Here is a 19,517-nt window from a genome sequence, read left to right as displayed (position 1 = left end):
TTGTTGTTTTATTTTATTTTGGAACTTACTCTGTAGACCAGGCTGGCCTCCAACTCACAGAAATCCTCTTGCCTTTGAGTCCCAAATACTGGGATTAAAAAAGCCACCACACTGGCTTCCTTTTGTTGACTTTCAAAACTCCCAGGGTGGTGAGAGGCAAGGAATATCTTTGTCACAGGTTCTGTCCCTCCTTCCTTCAAACTGACTCTTAACCTGCCAATCCCAAATTAGACCCTTTCCCCTCTGCCTACCACCTCTGTCCAAGGCAACACTGGTCACTTTGCCTGAGCCTCTTCCCGCCCTCCACCCCAGAAATTCTTTCTCTCTGTAGCTCTGAGCTCTGGCTGTTGTGGAACTCGCTCTGTAAACCAGGCTGGCCTCGAACTCATATCCACTTGAGTTCTGTCATTGAAAGTGTGTGCCACCCCCACCCAGCCAAGCCTCCTTATCCTTCAGCTGGGGTATGGGGGGTGTCCTATTGAGGATAGGAGCTGCCAGGGCCAGGGCCCTGTGTAATGAGGGGACCCTGTGTGGCAGGCAGGTGGGATGTGGGCTTTAGATGTGAGATTCCAAGTAGGCCTTTGCATCCGTTTTATAGATGGGAACACTGAGGCTCCAAGGTGTCCAGTGACTCGCGCGTGGTCCCTGGGCTTCTATCAATCTTCCCTGGAGCCACAGAACAGAGATAAAACACTTTTGGGAGTAACAGTGAGAAGCCCAGGGGCCCTCTTTGAGGTGGGGAAGCCTGCTGCTGGGTCTCAAAGGGAGACTTGCTCCCTCCCAGGATCAGGCCTGACCCTCTGCCCCAGAGGTGCCGTGAGTCCTGGGAAATAGGGCAGCCCTGGGCTTCTGTGTCACTGTGGATCCCCTCCCCCTCCCCCTCCCAGCCTTTGTTTCTTGTCCTCCACAGCCTCTTTCTCTTTCCCTCCCTCCCCCTTCTCACTCCTCTTCTGCGCCCTTCTCTCCTCGCTGCCTTTTCTCCCCTCCCCCTCTTCCCCCCCCCCCCTTAGCCCACTCCCCGCGTTACAGCACACCAGCAGCCACTCTTTAACATTTACTTTCTTCACACCCTGGGGAGAGGGAAGACGGGCTGGGAAGTGGGAGGGGTTTAGCAGAGGTGCCTGCACTTATGGCTGTGTCCGACCATCCCCTCGCCCGCCCTGTCATTAGCCACACGGTTTGGAAGAGCACAGGGCCCTCCACGCTCTCTTCTCTTTCTTGGACGTTGTCAGGAGCTTTGAGTCCCCAGCACAAGTAATAAAGGAAGGCTTTGCCTGGAGAAGAGAGGAGCCATGGGGCCCCGGGGGCCTGCAGTATCCCTGTGCCACGAGTGGTGTAGGTTCTTCTGCCTTGAGCAGTTTAGGTCAAGGCATCGAATAGAAGGGCTGTAGCCTATGAGAAGGAGCCAGGGGACTTGGGGAGAGCTAAACCAAAGGACTGGTCTAAGTGGGTGAAAGGGATCCTGGGCTGGAGGCCGCCTCCCCTCCACTTATCTCTGCCCATAAGACCCACAGGCAGAGCGGCAGGCCACTTAGCATCTCTTTCTCTCCACCTCTACCTCAGGAGAACGCCTTCTGCACACTCTTGCGTGTACATGGCTGTACCAGAAGACCAGACCACAGAGAACATAATGCCAAGCCCTTGCCACCAGGTCTGGGGCCTCAGCTGGCTCTGGGCAACTCCTGCACTCGGTTATTTTGTGACCTCCAGATTTGGCAGCCTTGGAATTAGAGTCCCCTGGGTGCCAGAGATGCCTAGTGCTGCCACCCAGCCCTGCTCTGCTCCTAGAACGCCTGTCACTGCGGCGTAGGCACCATTCCCTAGCCTGTGAGTCGGGTTGCTGTAGGGTTAAATGGGGCCTAGAGCCCCCAGTAATGATACAGTGTAGAGAGTCTCCTGCCAGGACGAACTGACAATTTTTAAGCCCCTACCCTCTGCCCTCCAAGAGCACCGACTCTGGGAAAGCCCCCTTTGATAGCCAGAACGGGCTCCAGTGAAAACAGTGTTTCTGGAGGAGGAGGAGGAGGAGGAGGCCGGCGACCTGGGACAGGCTTAGCTTACATCTTGTATGTTTGACATTAGGGGTGTCTCCTTGTTGGAGGGGATCCCAGTTCGGATGGTTAACTGGATGATTTCTCTCACAATAGGGAACCAGACCCATGCTCCTGCACCCTCAGGCAGGGAGGGCCTGTAGTTGGTGGTCACTCTTTTGTCTACATGGGAAGTAGGCCCTGTGCACCATTCTCTTGAGGTCGCAGGAGTGTGGGTGACAACTGGGCTTCTGAGGAAAGCCACGCTATCTCATCTTGTGTCTCTTTAAAGTACGAGTGAGATGAAGGAACTGAGATTTGGGACACATTAGGGGGTAGCAGACCCAGGCCTCAGTACTCAGCCCAAGTTCTTCATGGTTGCCGTTACTCTCACCTGCTCAAAACTCAGTCTGTAGCTGAGGATGATTTTGAATGGCCAGCCCTAGCTTACCTACTGAGTGCATATTCCAGGCCTGTGCCGGTACATCCGGCTTCCAGTGCTGGGTTCCAAGCACAACTTTGCCATAGATGACCAGTCCCTCCTCCCCAAGGGTCCTACCTCTGGGAAAGTCTAGAAAGTTTGCTGAGTGTAGTGTTTGCTCAAAGCCATCACACGCTCGGGCTCCCGCCCGGTGCTGTGTCTGGGATGGGCCGGTATGGCGGGCAGCGACATCTCAGTATATTCAGGAAAGTCAGCAGTGGCCGTGGCCATTGGACTGTGATGAACCCAGGAGGACACCTCTGCAGGCTCCATGCCGACAGAGCCCCTGTCTTGTTAACCTTCTCTCTACCACGAGGCCTGCCACCCAGCTGGGATGTGGCAATGTTCTTTCTCACGAGTTCACTGTTCCTAACAGGTGTCCACAATCACCAAAGCTTTGCTGAATTTGGGGCCCAGGGATGGAACTTTTTTTTTTTTTTTCTTCAGCCGTCTTCTTTCTGGGGATCTAGGACAATAAAGCTGTTGTTCAACACTCTTCCTTAGGGCTTTGTAATTAACTAAGATCCTGGTCCTGCATTATGCTCTTCGGGAATCTGCGCCTTTCTTGTGTGTTTTCATTCCCAGTGTTTAGATGGGGAAACTGAGGCACAGAAGTGACCTTCTGTAATCCTTTAGAAGTGGCCGATGTGGGAAATCCCTAGTCAAATGCAGCTGGGCATGCAGTAGAGGGTGTCCAGAGCTGAGTTTACCCCCTGGAGAGTTCCACACGAATGGACCCTGAAGACCCGCCCCCCCCCGNCCCCCCCCCCCCCCCCCCCCCGCAGGAGTCCAATTGACCCCTTCCACCAAAGCCCTGCTCTGAGCTTTAATGGTCCAAGCTTTCGTGTGTATTGCAAGGAGGCCGATTCCTGTCTGGGGTATTTTTAGCAGCCTCAGGAAGAGGAAGCTCCATTGAGTGCTGGGGGGCAGGGCAGCACCAGGCCTGGACTGATTTCCTGAGGAAGGACTGCCCACCAGCCCTGTGCCTGGCCCTGTCACCCCACTAGTGTCACCCCTCTTCTGGAGTGTGTCAGGAACCGAGCCAGGAGGAGGCACCCACAGCACAAACCTGGAGAAGCCAGCATGGGCCTGAGAGCCCGCAGATGGGGCCAGGAGAGCCATACTGGGAAGGGGCACCAGAGCAGGGGTCCCTTTGTGCAAAGGTGGGGCTCATGGTACTTGTGGAGCCAGAGGAAGGAGGATGGCTTTGCTGGTTTCACAGCTGGACAGGGGTACAGTGGTTATTATTTATGAGAATCTGTTAGATTACAGAACGTGATATGAACCTGGGATCCAGTTTTAACAGTCAAGTCAGACAGTGGTCTCACAAGCGTTCGCCATCGGATCTGACGCGCAACTCCCGTGCCAGCTAAAGCTATCTTTATATCAGTGTGTTTAGATATCTGTGCATATGGCATTTAGTTAATTAAGAAAAACAATGGCTCCTATGATAGACTGTTTAGCGTTAGGGCTGACCGGCAGTAGCCCTTATTTGGAGCCTAATCTATTTTTATCTGCCGTATTGTTTTTAATACGTGTGTGTGTGTGTGTGTGTGTGTGTGTGTGTTCCTCATTCATGCAGCCCTGCCATCGCTAATAGCAACAATTGTTTAACACCTCAGTACATCCCAGGGTCTGTGCAGAATTAATTACCCCAGCCGCAGCACAGCCATGGGACTCTTGATGTGTTTTAGTATGTGGCACATTATATTTTGAGTAGGTAGGGCTTTTTTTTAAAATCAGTTTTTAAAATAATAGAGTAATTAATTTTTAAAACAGAAGGGCTGGGGCTATGGCGCAGTAGAAGAGGGCTTGCTTAGCATGCTCAAAGTCCCGGGTCCAATCCCCAGCTCTGCAAAAAAAAAGAAAATTAAAAAGCTGTTCAAGCCGGGCAGTGGTGGCCTTTAATCCCAGCACTCGGGAGGCAGAGGCAGGCGGATCTCTGAGTTCGGGGCCTGCCTGGTCTACAAGAGCTAGTTCCGGGACAGGCACCAAAGCTACAGAGAAACCCTGTCTCGAAAAACCAAAAACAAACAAACAAACAAAAAAAACTGTTCAACTTAATTCATAAATCACTAGGCTTGGAGACACACGTATATAATTTCAGCCCTCGGGAGGCTCAGGCTCTCAGGTAGCTGATTCCAGGCTAGCCTCAGCTACACACTGAGATCCTGTCTCAGAGGAAGTACAGTCATAGCTGTGCATTTTGGAACAGATTTCTGAGGGCCCTGTGAAGAATCTATAAGACATAGCTTAAGAACAGTTGAACATGGGCTGGGGAATGGCTCTGTGGTCAAAGTGCTTGCTGCACAAACCCCAGCTCCCAATTAAAAACTACAGGTGTGCCCAGCACTCGGGAGGGAGAGGCAGTCAGATCTCTGAGTTCGAGGCCAGCCTGGTCTACAGAGTGAGTTCCAGGACAGGCTCCAAAACTACACAGAAAAACCCTGTCTCAGGTGTGTGTGTGGGGGGGGGGGGGATTCCAAGAATCTAAGTGTGGCAGCACATACCTGTAACCCCCAAGCTGGAAGGGTTTGCTGGCCAGGTAGACCCATTAATTGATAAACCCTGGCATCATTGGGCTTCATGAGGGTGCACACATGACACATGCATCCACGGGGGGGTTGTTGAAACGCAGAACAGCCGAGTGTGGAGACACATTTGTCATCCTCGTACTTGGGAGGCTGAGGCAAGAGGATAATGAGTTTGAGGCCAACTCCAACTCCTCCCTGTTTTACAGATAGAAAGACTCAGGAGGGGATGGCTGGACAAACAGAAGTTGTCACTGCTCCCCGCAATTACACACATATCCCATTCTCAAGGCAGGGGTCACATGACATCAGAGCCATACACACCCCAAATTAGCTGGGCCCTTGTCCTCACTGAGTCTGTTGCCCCCTCAGCACGGATCTCGCAGTATTAACATGCTCTTTTCCTCCCACAGAAATGCCCTCCTAGCTGGCCGCCACAGGATGGAGGGCTTCATGGACTCAGGGACACAGACGGACGCTGTGGTGGTGCTGTCCTTGGCTCAGGCTGCCGTGCTGGGCCTGGTCTCAGAGAATGAGCTCTTTGGAGCCACCATAAGTGCTGAGGCCTTCTATCCAGACCTAGGGCCAGAACTGTCTGGGACAGCCGTGGGGGAGCCGGGACCACCAGGGCCCGACATCTATCAGCTGGCCTGTAATGGGCGAGCCCTGGAAGAGCCCCCGGAAGAGGAGGTGCTGGAGGTAGAGGCAGCCTTTGAGAAGCACACCCGGAGGAAGACGCGGCCCCCTGTGCGGCTGGTACCCAAGGTCAAGTTTGAGAAAGCGGAAGAGGAAGAGGAACAGGAAGTGTATGAGGTATCTGTGCCTGGTGATGACAAGGACCCAAGCCCTGCAGAAGCTCCTGCCGAGGTGGCCGGTGGCGGCTGCGAGGCCCTGGTGCAGAGCAGTGCCGTCAAGATGATCGACCTCAGCGCCTTCAGCCGCAAACCCCGGACGCTCCGGCACTTGCCTCGAACTCCGAGGCCAGAGTTGGACATGGCTCTCTTCGATCCTCCTTTCCCCAACCCAACCCGGGACTGCTTCCCCGAGCCCAGCATGGCACTACCTGGACCAGAGACTTTGCCCACCGAATGTGGTTTTGAGCCGCCCCACCTGGCCCCGCTGAGCAATCCTGACCCTCCCCCCATGACATCGCCGGAACTCGTCAAACCAGAGCAGGGCTTCGTGTGGCAGGAGCCCAGTGAGTTCGAGGCCGACCCGGCAGGTTCCACGGTGGAGCGGCACAAGAAGGCACAGCTGGACCGGCTGGACATCAACGTGCAGATTGATGACTCTTACCTGGTGGAAGCGGGTGACCGCCAGAAACGCTGGCAGTGCCGCATGTGCGAGAAGTCCTACACGTCCAAGTACAATCTGGTGACGCACATCCTGGGCCACAACGGCATCAAGCCGCACTCGTGCCCGCACTGCAGCAAGCTCTTCAAGCAACCCAGCCACCTGCAGACGCACCTGCTGACGCACCAGGGCACGCGGCCCCACAAGTGCCAGGTGTGCCACAAGGCTTTCACTCAGACCAGCCACCTCAAGCGCCACATGCTGCTGCACTCCGAGGTCAAGCCCTACAGCTGCCACTTCTGCGGCCGCGGCTTCGCCTACCCCAGCGAGCTCAAGGCCCACGAGGTGAAGCACGAGAGTGGCCGCTGCCACGTCTGTGTGGAGTGCGGCCTAGACTTCTCCACCCTGACCCAACTCAAGCGCCACCTGGCCTCCCACCAGGGCCCTACCCTCTACCAGTGCCTCGAGTGTGACAAGTCCTTCCACTACCGCAGCCAGCTACAGAACCACATGCTCAAGCACCAGAACGTGCGGCCCTTTGTGTGCACGGAATGCGGCATGGAGTTCAGCCAGATCCATCACCTCAAGCAGCATTCCCTCACCCACAAGGTAAGGCTACCAGCCTCCGCTGTTCCACCTGTCCCGCCCTCTCCGGCACCCCAAGGTCCCGGATGGGATTTACACGGGTAAACTTTTTTTTAGGTGTACTTACATTTATTTTATCTGTTGAGTGTTTTGCCTACATGTATGTCTTTGAACCACAGCGTACGCCTGATGCCCATGGAGGCCGGAAGAAGGCATCAGATCTCCTGGGCCTGGAGTTACAGGTGGTGGTGAGCTGCCATAGGGTGCTGGGAATCTAACCTGGGTGCTCCTTAACCACCGAGCCACCTCTCCGGCCCAGACTTTACTTAATTTCATACTTAGAGATTTATCTTAGTAGACTATTGGAAACATAATTAAACTGAGTTTTTGAGAAAAACTAATCTTTAAAATGTTCTTGAGGCCTGGGGAGTTGGTTCAGTGGGTAAAGTGCTTGCCGGCCCCTGTCGATCCTCCTCTTGCTGTGTTCAGGTTGCCAGCACACCCATAAAAGCTAGGTATGGCAGTGTGCATCGCCCCACCAGTGAAGAGAGAAAACGGGTGGGTGCCCTCGGCTCAGCCAGCTGGCGTAGTGAAAACGGTTCAGTGAGGTCAAAGAATCAGGCGGAGGAGCAATTGGAGGAAGACACCTGTGCTTGCACCTGGGCAATTGCACGTACACACACACACACACACACACACACACCGCAGAGAAGAGGAACGTAAAAGATTTTGGTGTGCAGTGCTTGTGGAACTCCCGCAGGGCTCAAGGGTCCCTCCCTGTTTCCCAGGACTGAGTGCAGGCAGGTGAATGCCACGACCAGAAATGCAGAAGGTAGCTTGGAGTTCTTGTTATCACAAAAGTCTAACAAAACCTTCAACTTCCCTTTAGGAAAAGGCAAAATATATATGTCTTTCTTTCTAGTTCTTCTTCCTGGTGCCAGGTCACCGGTTTTCTTCCCCCTGCCTCTCAGCCATCACCGACCTCCCCCAAGATGCCCTTACACCCTGGAAGGTAGAATGGAATCTCTTAGGCCTAACCGTCCCGTGCTGGCACTTGGCTGACCCACGGTTTCCTTCAAACTTCAGCCAACTTAACCTTTCAAAGCTAGGAGTAGCCCTTCCTCTGTACGGTGACCTGTGGTGGCAGATGTGGAGCCTGGACTTCTCCATCCCCCAGAACTTTTCTGCTAGGGCAGGGAGCATTGGCAGGTTCCACTGCAGAGGCTTGGCCGCAGTAGTAGCAGCTGCTGATATAATATTATAATGTTAAGGGTTCTGACACTGAGTCCGGGCTCATCAGCAAGACTCTAATTGATTATTAATGTCTGCGAGGGTGGGCGTGAAGGATGATGTGTGCGCCGTGCGTGTATCTGCCATCTTTCTCCTCTGCTCAGAGACTTCAACCCTTACCTACTGATGTGCCGAGAGATAAAGGGTTGTGACGAAAGCTGAAACTATCTGTGTCAGTGTCTTAATTTGTCCCTCTCTCCACCCCACTCCACACGTCTGTGCTTGTAACTCTTGAATGGGGCCCCCTGGTGGTCATGTGGCCTACCACTGTCACACCTGGCTCCGCTAAAGTATCATAAGTACCCCGGGTTCAGTCACCAGCACATATGACCGAAAACACATAATACCGAAGTTTTCTGTTAGATAGTTGGGACAGCCGCTGTGACCGTCGACGTGCCTCTGTCCCAGTGAAGTTCTCTTCCTGCTCTCCCAGCGTTCCCTGTGCTGAGTGAGCGTCAGCTCCGGGCTATAAAGAGGCCTGCTACAGCTCAGACCAGACAGTTTTCTCTGGAGCCAGTGTCTCCATGATAAGAATCACCTGGGGTGGGGAACTAATGCAACTAAAAACTCCTGGGCCATCCCAGACCTCACTGGATGAGCCTCTTCAGGGTGGGGCTTCAGGCTCTCCGCTGGGGAGCTGCTCCGGAGCGCTGGGAAAACACACCTTCAAGGGTGCTGTGGAAGAGTAGGGAGCTTGAGTTTTATGCAGAGCTGAGCCTTAGCCGTTTTTCCTTGGGGTGCACAAAGGTTTTCTTTCTTTTCTCCTTTTTCTCCCAAGTGTTGGTGATTAACCCAGGACATAATCTTTGGTAGATGAGTGCGCTACTCCCAGCCCCGCTCCCCAACACACAACAGAGTCTCACTATGTATCCCTGGCTGGTCTCAAACTTAGAGATCTGTCTGCTTCTGTGCCCTTTTGTATATTTACTTTTACATATTTTTATATTTACTTTTATTTATTTATATATATTTATAGATATAATATAAATACTTATATATTTTTTATGTTTACTCACATACTGACTTTTCCATGTAGGGGTGTTTTGCTTGCATGTATGTATTGTATGTATGTATACCACATTACATGGAGGCCAGAAAGGGTGACAGAACTGGAACTGGAGTGACAAGGCTGTGAGCCACCACGTGGGTTCTGAGAACGGAACTCAGGACCTCTGGAAGATCAGCAAGTGCTCTTAATCACTGAGCCATCTCTCCAGCCCCACCACACCCCCCTGGCTCTTACTGATAAATTGTCTCTGTTGGCCTTGAATTTGCCTAGCCTACCTTTGGGCTTTCCACCCTGCGGTCTCAATCTCCGCTGAGTATCTGGGGATTCGCAGGCCTGTGCCACCGTGACGGGCAGCTTTTTCTTGTTCACTTCTCCCTACTCCTACCAACTTTTTGTTATTTTATAGACAGGTTCTCACTGCATAGTCCTGACTTGCCTCACACTAGCTCCTCCTGCTTCTGCTTTAGCCTCAGGGGCTCAAACCTAGGACACCTTGTACATGCTAGGAAGACTCTCCTCCGCTGAGCTCTGTCCCCAGAAACACAGCTTCAATCGTGTTTCCAAAGGGTTTGTCCCCCAAGAGATGTAACTGAAGATAAATAAACACCCCCCCCCCCCCCCCCCCCGCCCCTCTGCAGACAGGTTTTCTCTGTAGCTTTGGAGCCTGTCCTGGAACTCGCTCTCTAGACCAGGCTGGCCTCAAACTCAGAGATCCACCCGCCTCTGCCTCCTTAAGTGCTGGATTAAAGGCGTGCGCCACCATCGCCTGGCTGCACATCCTTGGTTGTCCGGACAAAGGCATTGCCCTGCTTACCACAGGCCTGTGGTGCTGGCTTCTAGCGGGTACACATGCCTGTTTGCTGGATGAATGAACTGAGAGGTGGGTGGACGGATGGATGGATGGATGGGTAGGCAGACCCCCTTATATCTCTGCACACTGGTACAGCTGACCTGCTTACACACCTACCTGGCAGGCAGGGATGGGAAGGCACACTGTTTGTGTCTGCCTTGTCCTGGGAGGCATCCTGGAACAACAGCCCTGCCATACCCCAGAGCTGGCTGGCAGAATAGCTCAGCAGGTATAGGTGCTTGCCCCCAGCTTGATAACAGGAGCCCACTGCTCAGAACCCACTTAGTGTAAGAAGAGACCCAAGTTCTGAAAGTGGTACACACACACACACACACACGTACACACACATGCTTTTTTTGTGAAAAGGAATTCCCTAATGCCACACCTGTTAGTGCCCCAACCCTGAGTGGTGCCTCTGCCTCCCCAGGGCGTGAAGGAGTTCAAGTGTGAGGTGTGTGGCCGAGAGTTCACCCTGCAGGCCAACATGAAGCGCCACATGCTGATCCACACCAGCGTCCGGCCCTACCAGTGCCACATCTGCTTCAAGACCTTTGTGCAGAAGCAGACGCTCAAGACCCACATGATTGTGCACTCGCCCGTGAAGCCATTCAAGTGCAAGGTACGGGACTGTCCCCATGGCCGGTCCTTGCCCGGGCTTGGAGGGGTCGGAGGGGTCGAGGAGGGCAGGTGGGGATCAGAGGGCGTGAAGGGTGCCGTGAGGTGAGCGCAGGGCAGGCAGGAGATGCAAGGAGCAGCGGTCCTTTGCCTCCCTCTGGTCACACAGGGAAGGACAGTGTGCTGTGTGTGTGCTCAGGAAGTAGGAGGAGATTGGCCAGGATGGCAAGCTCCCCACAACCCTCTGCTGCCTTCCCCCGTTCCAGGTGTGTGGGAAGTCCTTCAACCGCATGTACAACCTGCTGGGCCATATGCACCTGCACGCAGGCAGCAAGCCATTCAAGTGCCCCTACTGCTCCAGCAAGTTCAACCTCAAGGGAAACCTGAGCCGGCACATGAAGGTCAAGCACGGCGTCATGGACATCAGCCTGGACAGCCAAGGTGGGTGGGCTGTGCGCAGTGGACAGAACAGGAGTGACAGCGGCCTGGCGCACTCAGGAGTCTCCTGTCCAGTTAGGGGCGTAGGGAGGCTGGCCAAGGCCGAAACTTCACTGAGGTGGGCTCAGGTCTGGAGAGAGGGAGAGCCTGGGGAGCCGTCGTGGCAATAACGGGGTATTTATGTCGTCTTCCAAGGACTTCCATGGGCTCACTAAAACAATAATAAAAAGCATAACTTACACATGTTGAGTGCTGTGTAACTCATGTGACCCTCAGAGGGAGCCTGGCTCTGCCATCACTCCTGTAACAGAAACCGCAGGGCAGAGAGCAGGCAACTCGATGACAACCCACAAGAGCCATGGGTGAGCTGTCTCTCCCATGATTCCAAATAAACGGATGGGGAAGGGACAAAAGGGGAAACTGAGGTCACACCTCCCAGTGCACATGGGAATTCAGACATTCAGAGAGGTTAGGGCAATCAACCAGCCACAGTGCCTGCTGGAAAGAGTGAGAGCCACATACTCAGGAGAGGGACAGGTAGCCCTGCCGTTGACCTTTACCAGAGGGAAACATAAAAGAAATAAGTAATGTAAGAAAAAGAATTAAAATAGAAGCCAAGGTCTAAGAGGGCTGGGTGTGGTGTGGTACACACTCACAATTCTAGCACTCAGGAAACTGAGGCAGGAAGACTGTCGTTCAAAGGGCAGCATGAGGCTAGGTGCAGTTGCACATACCTGTAGTGTAAGCACTTGGGATACTTACTGCCTGAGGCAGGAGGATTACCACAAGTTTGAGGTCAAGCCAGACCACAAATATAAGACCTTGGTCTCTCAAAAAGAAACTGAAAACCAAAAGGAAAATCAGTTTCCAGAGAATCCTGTATCTTGGCAACTGGTAGAGATCTCAAGTTGTTATGAGACACCCCCACTTCTGTCCAGTCACAGCAGAGCTGACCGTTGGTCTCCAGCTCCATTGTGGGAAGGAGGCAGCTGAAGGTGCATCCCAGAGGCTCCTCCCAAGGAGGTCTCTCCAGGCAGTGTCTTGGCAACGCCAGAGGAGTTGACTAGCCATTCCCAATTCATTTTTTAAAGATTTATTTATTATATATATATATATACTGTATTCTGCCCCAGATCTTATTACAGATGGTGTGAGCCACCATGTGGCTGCTGGGAATTGAACTCAGGACCTTCGGAAGAACAGGCAGTGCTCCTAACCTCTGAGCCATCTCTCCAGCCCCATTCCCAATTCATTACGAATGACTAGTGACTTTGGTTTTGGAGCATCTGGCCCGTAAATGGCCTGGAGTTCCTGGCAAAGCAGGCGACACTGGCTTGTTGAAGGTAGTTTTCTGATAGTTTCTCCAAGTCTGTGTTGGTAGATAAGGAACCCTATAGCCTGCATTGGAGGCTCTCTGTAGTCCGTGATACTCATGGTCTGGAGTAGACATGCCAGCTTCACCCTGCCCCAGACTCTGCATTACCAAAGGCTCTCTGTTCCTTGTTTAATGTGCCTCCTCAGAATCTCCCCAAAACTGGCTTAAATGGCTGAGCTTCCAGCAGTTTCTTGGATGGGGCTAGGGGATCGCATTTCCAACAGACCCCCTTTGATGTAGCCCTTACAGGATGATGTCTCATTGGCTGCCCGTGGGAGCAACTTGAGGATTTCCTTTAACGTTTAATTTTATGTGTCTGGGTGTTCTGACTCCATGTGTGTCTGTGTACCACGTGCTTGCCTAGTGGAGGTCAGGAGAGGCCATCAGATCTGATGGAACTGGAGTTAACAGTTGTGAGCCACCGCGTGGGTGCTGGCAGTCAATCTTGGGGCCTCTGGGAGAATAGCGCTAAACATTGAGCCATCTCTCTGGCACATTGGAAGATGGCTGAGTCTGGACTCCAGAGGTGCCCGGCTGGGGTCTGGATTTGAAGCATGTTGGATTGTTCCCTGTGCATTATATTGAGAGCTCTACTACAGTGGACTTCCCTTGTGGCTACTCCCCAGCAGAGACCAAGCCAACCTTGCCCTTTTGCAAATGACCAGAGCCATCAAATCTCGTTCCTCACTTCCAGGAATGCTTAGCATTGGTCCTTCCCTGACTGTACAGATGAGTGAAGTGGCCATGGGTCCTGGCCGTCGACTGGATACCCACACAGCTCTGCTCTGAAGCTGGAATAGGTAGCTTCTTTCTAAGTGAACGGCCTCACAGACTTGGTTGTGATTTAGGGAGGAGGGCCAGTGCGCATGCCCTGATGAGGCTGGCCTACACCAGTAATCCCAGCACAGGGACACAGACTGGGAGTTCAGCACAATCCTCAACTATGTACTGAGTTCAAGACCAGCTGGACATGATGGCAATAGAGCGGGGTCATGGACGCCTGGCTTGTTTAATAGCCAGTGGCAGAATATGATGATATGGTTGTAGGCTTTGGAGGGAAAACCACCTAGGCTAGGCTTGCTGGGACACTTAACCTTGTTTACAAGGTCAGGAGGATTCTGTGTGTTCCACCCAGCAACTCCACAGTTTGAAGGAGTTGGAGGTAGCTCAGCTGGTAGTGTTTGCTTAGCAGGCACAAGGCCCTGGGTTTGATCCCAGCAACCCACATGCCAGGTGCACCACTCTGATCTCAGTGTTCTGGAGAACCAGAAGTTCAAGATCCTCCTTGACCATGTAATGAGTTTGAGGACAGTCTGTCTGGGCTACATGAGATTTAGTCAAAAGAAAGAAAGAAAGCTGTACATGGTGGAGAACATCTTTAATCCCAAGCATCAGGGAGGCAGAGATAGGCAGTCATTTGAATTAAGGCCAACCTGGTCACGTAATACATTCCAGGATAGCCAGGGCTTTATATAAAAGGGCAGAGAGGACATCTTTAAAAGTGGGTAGTAGATCAACCCCTCGACAATGACATCAGGGTTAGGCTACCTCTGTGAGACCCCACAGCCCCAACATTTTCTCCTGGACTCAAGATGACCCCCAGAAGCCACCAGAACACTGAGCTTCCAGGCACATCCAGGAAAAGAATGAAAGCTGTCTCCCTTTCCTACAGCCAATGACTTGCCCATAGGCCATTTCCTTCTGACCCAGCGGTCATATTTAGGTTACATGCCAGTTCCAAGCCACTCACTGGCAGATGTGGGGTGAGTTTGATTCCCCTGAGTGACATTTGGCTGTCATAACTAGGAAAATGCTCCTGGCATCTGATAGGTAGAATATAGGGTACTATGACATCCTGTGGGACAGGTGGCAAAGGATCCCGGATGGAAGTAATGTCAAGGTTAGGAAGCCCATCTTGGACCTATCAGGTTAAACCTTGGGCTGGGTCTGTGTCCGGGCAGAATGCACTTTGCCCGTGAGCCTCAGTCCCTGCCAGCCAGTCTCTTAGGACTACCAGTTCATACCAATCCATATCCCCTCAGGAGGAGCTCTGGCTTTGCTGCCACAGCAAGCTTTATAGTAAGATTATTTCAATTTGACAGAATTACAAGGGACCTCTCGGGCAGTCTTCTGTCTCCGGAGGTGCTTTGACAACCTACCTTGGCTGAGAACCCAGGCCCAGGGTGGGGCAGGCTTGGTACACTAACTGTGGAGAAACAGCACCCTGAAGTAGAGCTTTGCAAGGTCACAGGACTACTTGACGGATGACAAACGAGGCTGCAGGCTGACACTGGATGAAATGAAATCTGGGAAGCACTAGGCAGTGAGCACTAAACGAGTCACATAGGAAGGGGACCAATGACAGACATCGTGGAGAATGACCCAGGAAGGCTTAGTGACCCAGCAGGGGTGAGGGAATATAAGCCAGAAGTCAAGGCCAAACCAAGGATCTGTTCTGCCCGAGGCCCTCACACCCAGTGGCAGGGTCCATACAAGCGTCTGAATGAGAAGACTGAGAAAGCATGGCTGGACTTTAAGGTCTCCCCCCCCCCCCCCCCCCCCCCCCCCCCCCCCCCCCCCCCCGCTTCCCGAAAGACACTGAGGATGGCCAGTGTTTAGGCCTAACTGTGCCCCTCTCTTGTAGACCCCATGATGGAGCTGGCAGGCCCCGACCCCTCTGAACTTGACAGCCAACAGGAGATGGAGGACTTCGAGGAAAACGCCTACACCTACACCAGTGTGGACACCAGCACGGAGGCCAGCGCCCTCACTGAGCAGGCCATGAAAGAAATGGCCTACTACAATGTGCTATAGCAGGCCCGCTGAGTGGGCGGGGAGGGCACAGGGTGAGACCCACGTCCTGAGGCCTGCACCTCTGCAGCCCAGAACCAAGCTACTGCCGGCTGCCCGCCCCCACCCCCCGCCCCCACCCCCAGTCATTTGCACCACTAGGGACCTTTAGACCAAATGGAGACTGTACTACTGTCCTTGCAGGGAGCTGGGCGCAGACCTAGGCATCCCCGTGAGGGAAAGGTAACCAGGAGACCCAGCTCTGGTTCTCCTTGGCCTGCTGCTGTGGGTGGGTAGGGGAAATGCTAGTGAGGTCTCTTACAGGCATGGGGGCACAGACTTAGGTGTCTTCTCCAAGCTGACTCAGGCCCATGGGGGTGCCTGAGGAAGAGAATGCTTGAGCCAGGTCTCCTCTCTCTTCTATACCGACTCTGGCCTTTAAGGACATCTGAGCTCCTACACTGGTCAGCACTGCCCACCCCAATCCTGCTCAGACCCAAGAACCTCTTCCCTTCCCCTGTCACTCAACAGCCAGGCAGGGCACTCTGCCTTCTACCTCCTGAGCCTCCCCTTGCTCCATCCAGACATGCATGCGGCCCTCCCTGGCCCTGCCTGTAGGAGAGCCGGGGAGCCCAGCCTCCAGAGCCCCCTCCCAGCCAGCCAGCAGAGCACGCTCATCCTCAGCCCTGTTGGGAAGAACGTCCCCAATGTGCATTTCGGTGAACTTCATCCAGTTCTGTCCTCACCAAACAAAATCAGGACGCGTCTTGTGTCTGGCATACATTAACAAGGACAGGTTGAGCCAAGGGGAAGAGCAGGGTGACATCCCTGGGACCAAGAGGAGGACTAGAACTGTTTGTTTTTATGAGCGAGCAGGTATTGTAAGGAGTGGGTGAGTTGAGGCTCAGCAAGCTCCCAGGGAAGGGCATATCTAAAAAGGAAATTGAAAACCATAGACGGGGGGAGGGGAGGATTCAGTTTTGGGCAAGTGAGGATATTTTAAAGGTAATTTTCCAACTCTCTTGTCTGTCATCTTTGATGGAGCAATGGAGAGGCAAGCCGAAACTTTCCTGTGTGCTGTGCACTCCCAGCTTCCCTAAAGCAGCCAGGCATGGTGTACTTGGGCCCAGGAGGGACCCATGATCTGTGTGACCCATGCCCTGGCCCTAGGAGGTGTGTCACTAGCTGTGGGGGCCTCAGATGGCTAAAGCAGGAGGGAAGGAGTCAGAGAGCCTACCAGGCCCTCTCCAGCCAGTGGCTCCGCCATCCAGGGAACCAAGGTCTCTGACCCCTCTCACCTGCCCACTCTCCTCCCCTCTACCTTCCAGGTAGTGACAAACACATTCAGAAACTCCAGAGCACCCTAACCCTGCCCATAAATCCCAAGGCCCCTCAGGGGAGGAGCAGGCAGGGCCAACCCCGAAAAGGCACAGATGAAGCCACCAGCTTTGGCTGAAAAACCAAGAGGGGGACCCAGCTGGGGTGGAAGGTGCTGATCTCAAGTGCGACTGCCCCCAAGCCTGTGTCCCTAAGTGAGACACCAAGCCAGGCCTCAGGGTAACTGTTCCAAACCGGGGGCAAGGTGGACACACTGGCCCATGTGTGGTTTCCCAAGGCTCCCCAGCCTCCCAGGTGCCCGCCATGATGACCCTCAGGTGTCAGTGATTCGGCATCACTGTACAAGACATTTCTCCTGCTGAGCAGAAGGCATCACCCCTGCAAACTACCTCTTCCCACAATGACTTTCTCCCCTGGTACCAAAAAGCACCCTGTACCTCCTCCTCCTGCCAGTGCGGTGGCCTTGGTCTTGGAAACGGAAGGGAGAAGTCTGGCCTGGGTGGGGTCTCTCATTGCCTCCCAGCCCGCCATTGGCACAACCCTCTGAGGGGTACCATGCTCAGAAAACCCCCGGCCCTACGCCTTGTGCCTGGGCCATGCAGAGAGGAAGGTACTACACAGCGCACAGTTGGAGCTGGCGGCGGTCCTGGCAAGGCTCCGGCCTCACCTCTCCCGGCCTTCTGGAAAGGATAGCTCAAGCCCTGGTCGGATTCCACTCTGACTTGTTGACATGTACACAAACCAACTGTTTAGACAACACTTGTGCAGAGCCCTACTGTGTTTATGTTCCTGTTTAAAAGAGAAGTTTACTTAGCAATAATTATAAATAAATGGATATTCTTTAGCGAGGCGACTGTACATGCTTCTTCCCACTGCTCTTTTTTTTTTTTTTTTTTTTTTTTTTAATTTCGAGACAGGCTTTCTCTGTAGCTTTTGGTTCCTGTTCTGGAACTAGCTCTTCCAGACCAGGCTGGCCTCGAACTCACAGAGATCCGCCTGCCTCTGCCTCCCGAGTGCTGGGATTAAAGGCACCACCACCGCCCGGCCTTCCCACTGCTCTTGGTGGCCCTTCTCCCCACAAAGGTCCCAGCAAGGCTCCCCAGGCACATACCAGACAGCCTCCCTCTCTGGAAGTGCAAGACTATCCCAGCCACCTGACCTGCCATGCACTTAGGGCGACACGCTCCACGCCCCAAGGGTGGGGTTATTGAGGGTTTTGTTTGAGACAAGGTCTCTGTACCCCAAATCTACCCATGGAGAGCTGTGATTACAGATGTGTACCCCTACACCCGGCTTCTTTTCCACTGCTGTTGTTACAGTATTGAGAGGCTTTGAAACAGGGTCTCACCGTCTATCCCTGGCTGGCCTAAAATGCAACTGTCTTCCTGCCTCAGTTTCCCAAACCAAGATTATAAGTATGTGTGTGCACCTGACCTGTTCAGAGTTTTTGTTTTGCTTTTGATTTTTGAGACAGGCTCTTCAAATTTGTGGTGTTCTTTCAACAAGTTCTGGGATTTCAGGCATGCACTGACATAGCTGGTTTTGGGGGTTTTTATTCCCCCCAAATATCCCCACTCTGGGCAAACATAAAACCTGTGGCTAGGGCTGGAGAAATGGGTGATCAGTTAAGAGTACTTGCTGCTCTTCCAGAGGATCCAGGTTCAATTCCCACCACCCACATGGCAGCTCACAACTGTCTCTAACTCCAGTTCCAGGGGATCCAGTGTCCTGCGTGCACATGGCACACAGACATACGTGCAGGGAAAAATGTCCATACACATAAAAGGGTTTTAAAGCCCGTGGCTAGGGCTGCGAAGGAGGCTTGGCTGGTAGAGCTTCTGCTGGCCCTGGATCCCCAGCACAGCACAGAGTTTTGTGGCATGACCCAGCATTCAAGAGGTGGAGGCTAAGAAGTTCAAGGTCATGTAAGAAATTTGAGGCTAGTCTAGGATGCATAAGACCAATTTAAAAAAAAAAAAAAAGAGGCAGCTGAGATACAACTTAGTGGTCTTTTTTGTTTTGTTTTTGTTTTTCGAGACAGGCTTTCACTGTAACTTTGGGGCCTGTCCTGGAACTAGCTCTTGTAGACCAGGGTGGTCTCGAACTCACAGATATCTACCTGCCTCTGTATCCCGAGTGCTGGGATTAAAGGGGTGAGCCACCACCACCTGGCTCAGCTTAGTGATCTTAGTAATAAAATGCTGGCCTGGCTAAACTCAATTCCCAGCACTGCTAAAAAAAAAAAAAAAAAAAAAAAAAAGCTCTGGACACAAAGAACTAACTATATTATCAAAAGAAAGAAATCACTGCATGAGGACATGCTTGCCACTGAGTGTGCATATGGCTTTGGAACAGCTTTTCCCCCTTTTATAGTTGTGCCAAAGTGGTATGGATGAGGCTGAGATCAGGGGACCCCATATACACAAACCTCGGGAAGACCTCGGAAAGCCTGGGCAGCCATGCAAAGAAGGGCCTGGGAGGATCTGTGTTTTTAAGAGTGTAACAGCAAAATAAAATAAAAAAAAACCTAAGCCTTTAATCCCAACCCTCAGGAAGCAGAGGCAGGTCGACTGTTGGGAGTTCAAGACCAGCCTGATCCATATAGTGAGTTCCAAACAAGCCAGAGCTACACAGTGAGACCCTGTCTCAAATAGAAGACTAGGTCTGGGGATGCCCGCTTGGTCTACACGGACAAGAGGTGCCTATGTTAATAATAAATATTCAGAATATCACAGTGCTAATCCCTAGATGGAGAGAACTAGCTAGAAGGGATCCTGCTTGGCAATTCTGTGTGAGCCTTTGCCCCTAGGCCCCAGCCCCAGCTGCCTCCTGCTTAGAGAGGTGACAAAGACACCACGGACAGTTTTGTGAAGCACCCAGGGCCTTATCCCA

General features: G+C 52.9%; 1 protein-coding gene across 6 annotated transcripts in view; it reads left to right on the top strand.

The window, feature by feature from the left end:
• The window catches only part of Znf710 (zinc finger protein 710), a 70,018-nt gene extending 50,829 nt beyond the window's left edge, over positions 1-19,189 (top strand). For all 6 annotated transcript variants that reach the window (XM_050153915.1, XM_050153917.1, XM_050153914.1 and 3 more), the window contains exons 2-5: positions 5,456-6,944; positions 10,497-10,688; positions 10,951-11,125; positions 15,142-19,189. In XM_050153915.1, the coding sequence (XP_050009872.1) occupies positions 5,456-6,944; positions 10,497-10,688; positions 10,951-11,125; positions 15,142-15,311 (2,026 nt within the window). In that variant the 3' untranslated portion in view covers positions 15,312-19,189. The remainder of the gene's footprint in view (positions 1-5,455; positions 6,945-10,496; positions 10,689-10,950; positions 11,126-15,141) is intronic.
• Positions 19,190-19,517: the final 328 nt, after the last annotated feature.

Source organism: Alexandromys fortis, unplaced genomic scaffold (assembly GCF_014885135.2).
Source record: "Alexandromys fortis isolate MF-2015 unplaced genomic scaffold, M_Fortis_MF-2015_v1.1 scaffold_86, whole genome shotgun sequence".
Classification (NCBI taxonomy): domain Eukaryota; kingdom Metazoa; phylum Chordata; class Mammalia; order Rodentia; family Cricetidae; genus Alexandromys; species Alexandromys fortis.
This window is presented reverse-complemented; position numbering and strand designations above follow the sequence as displayed.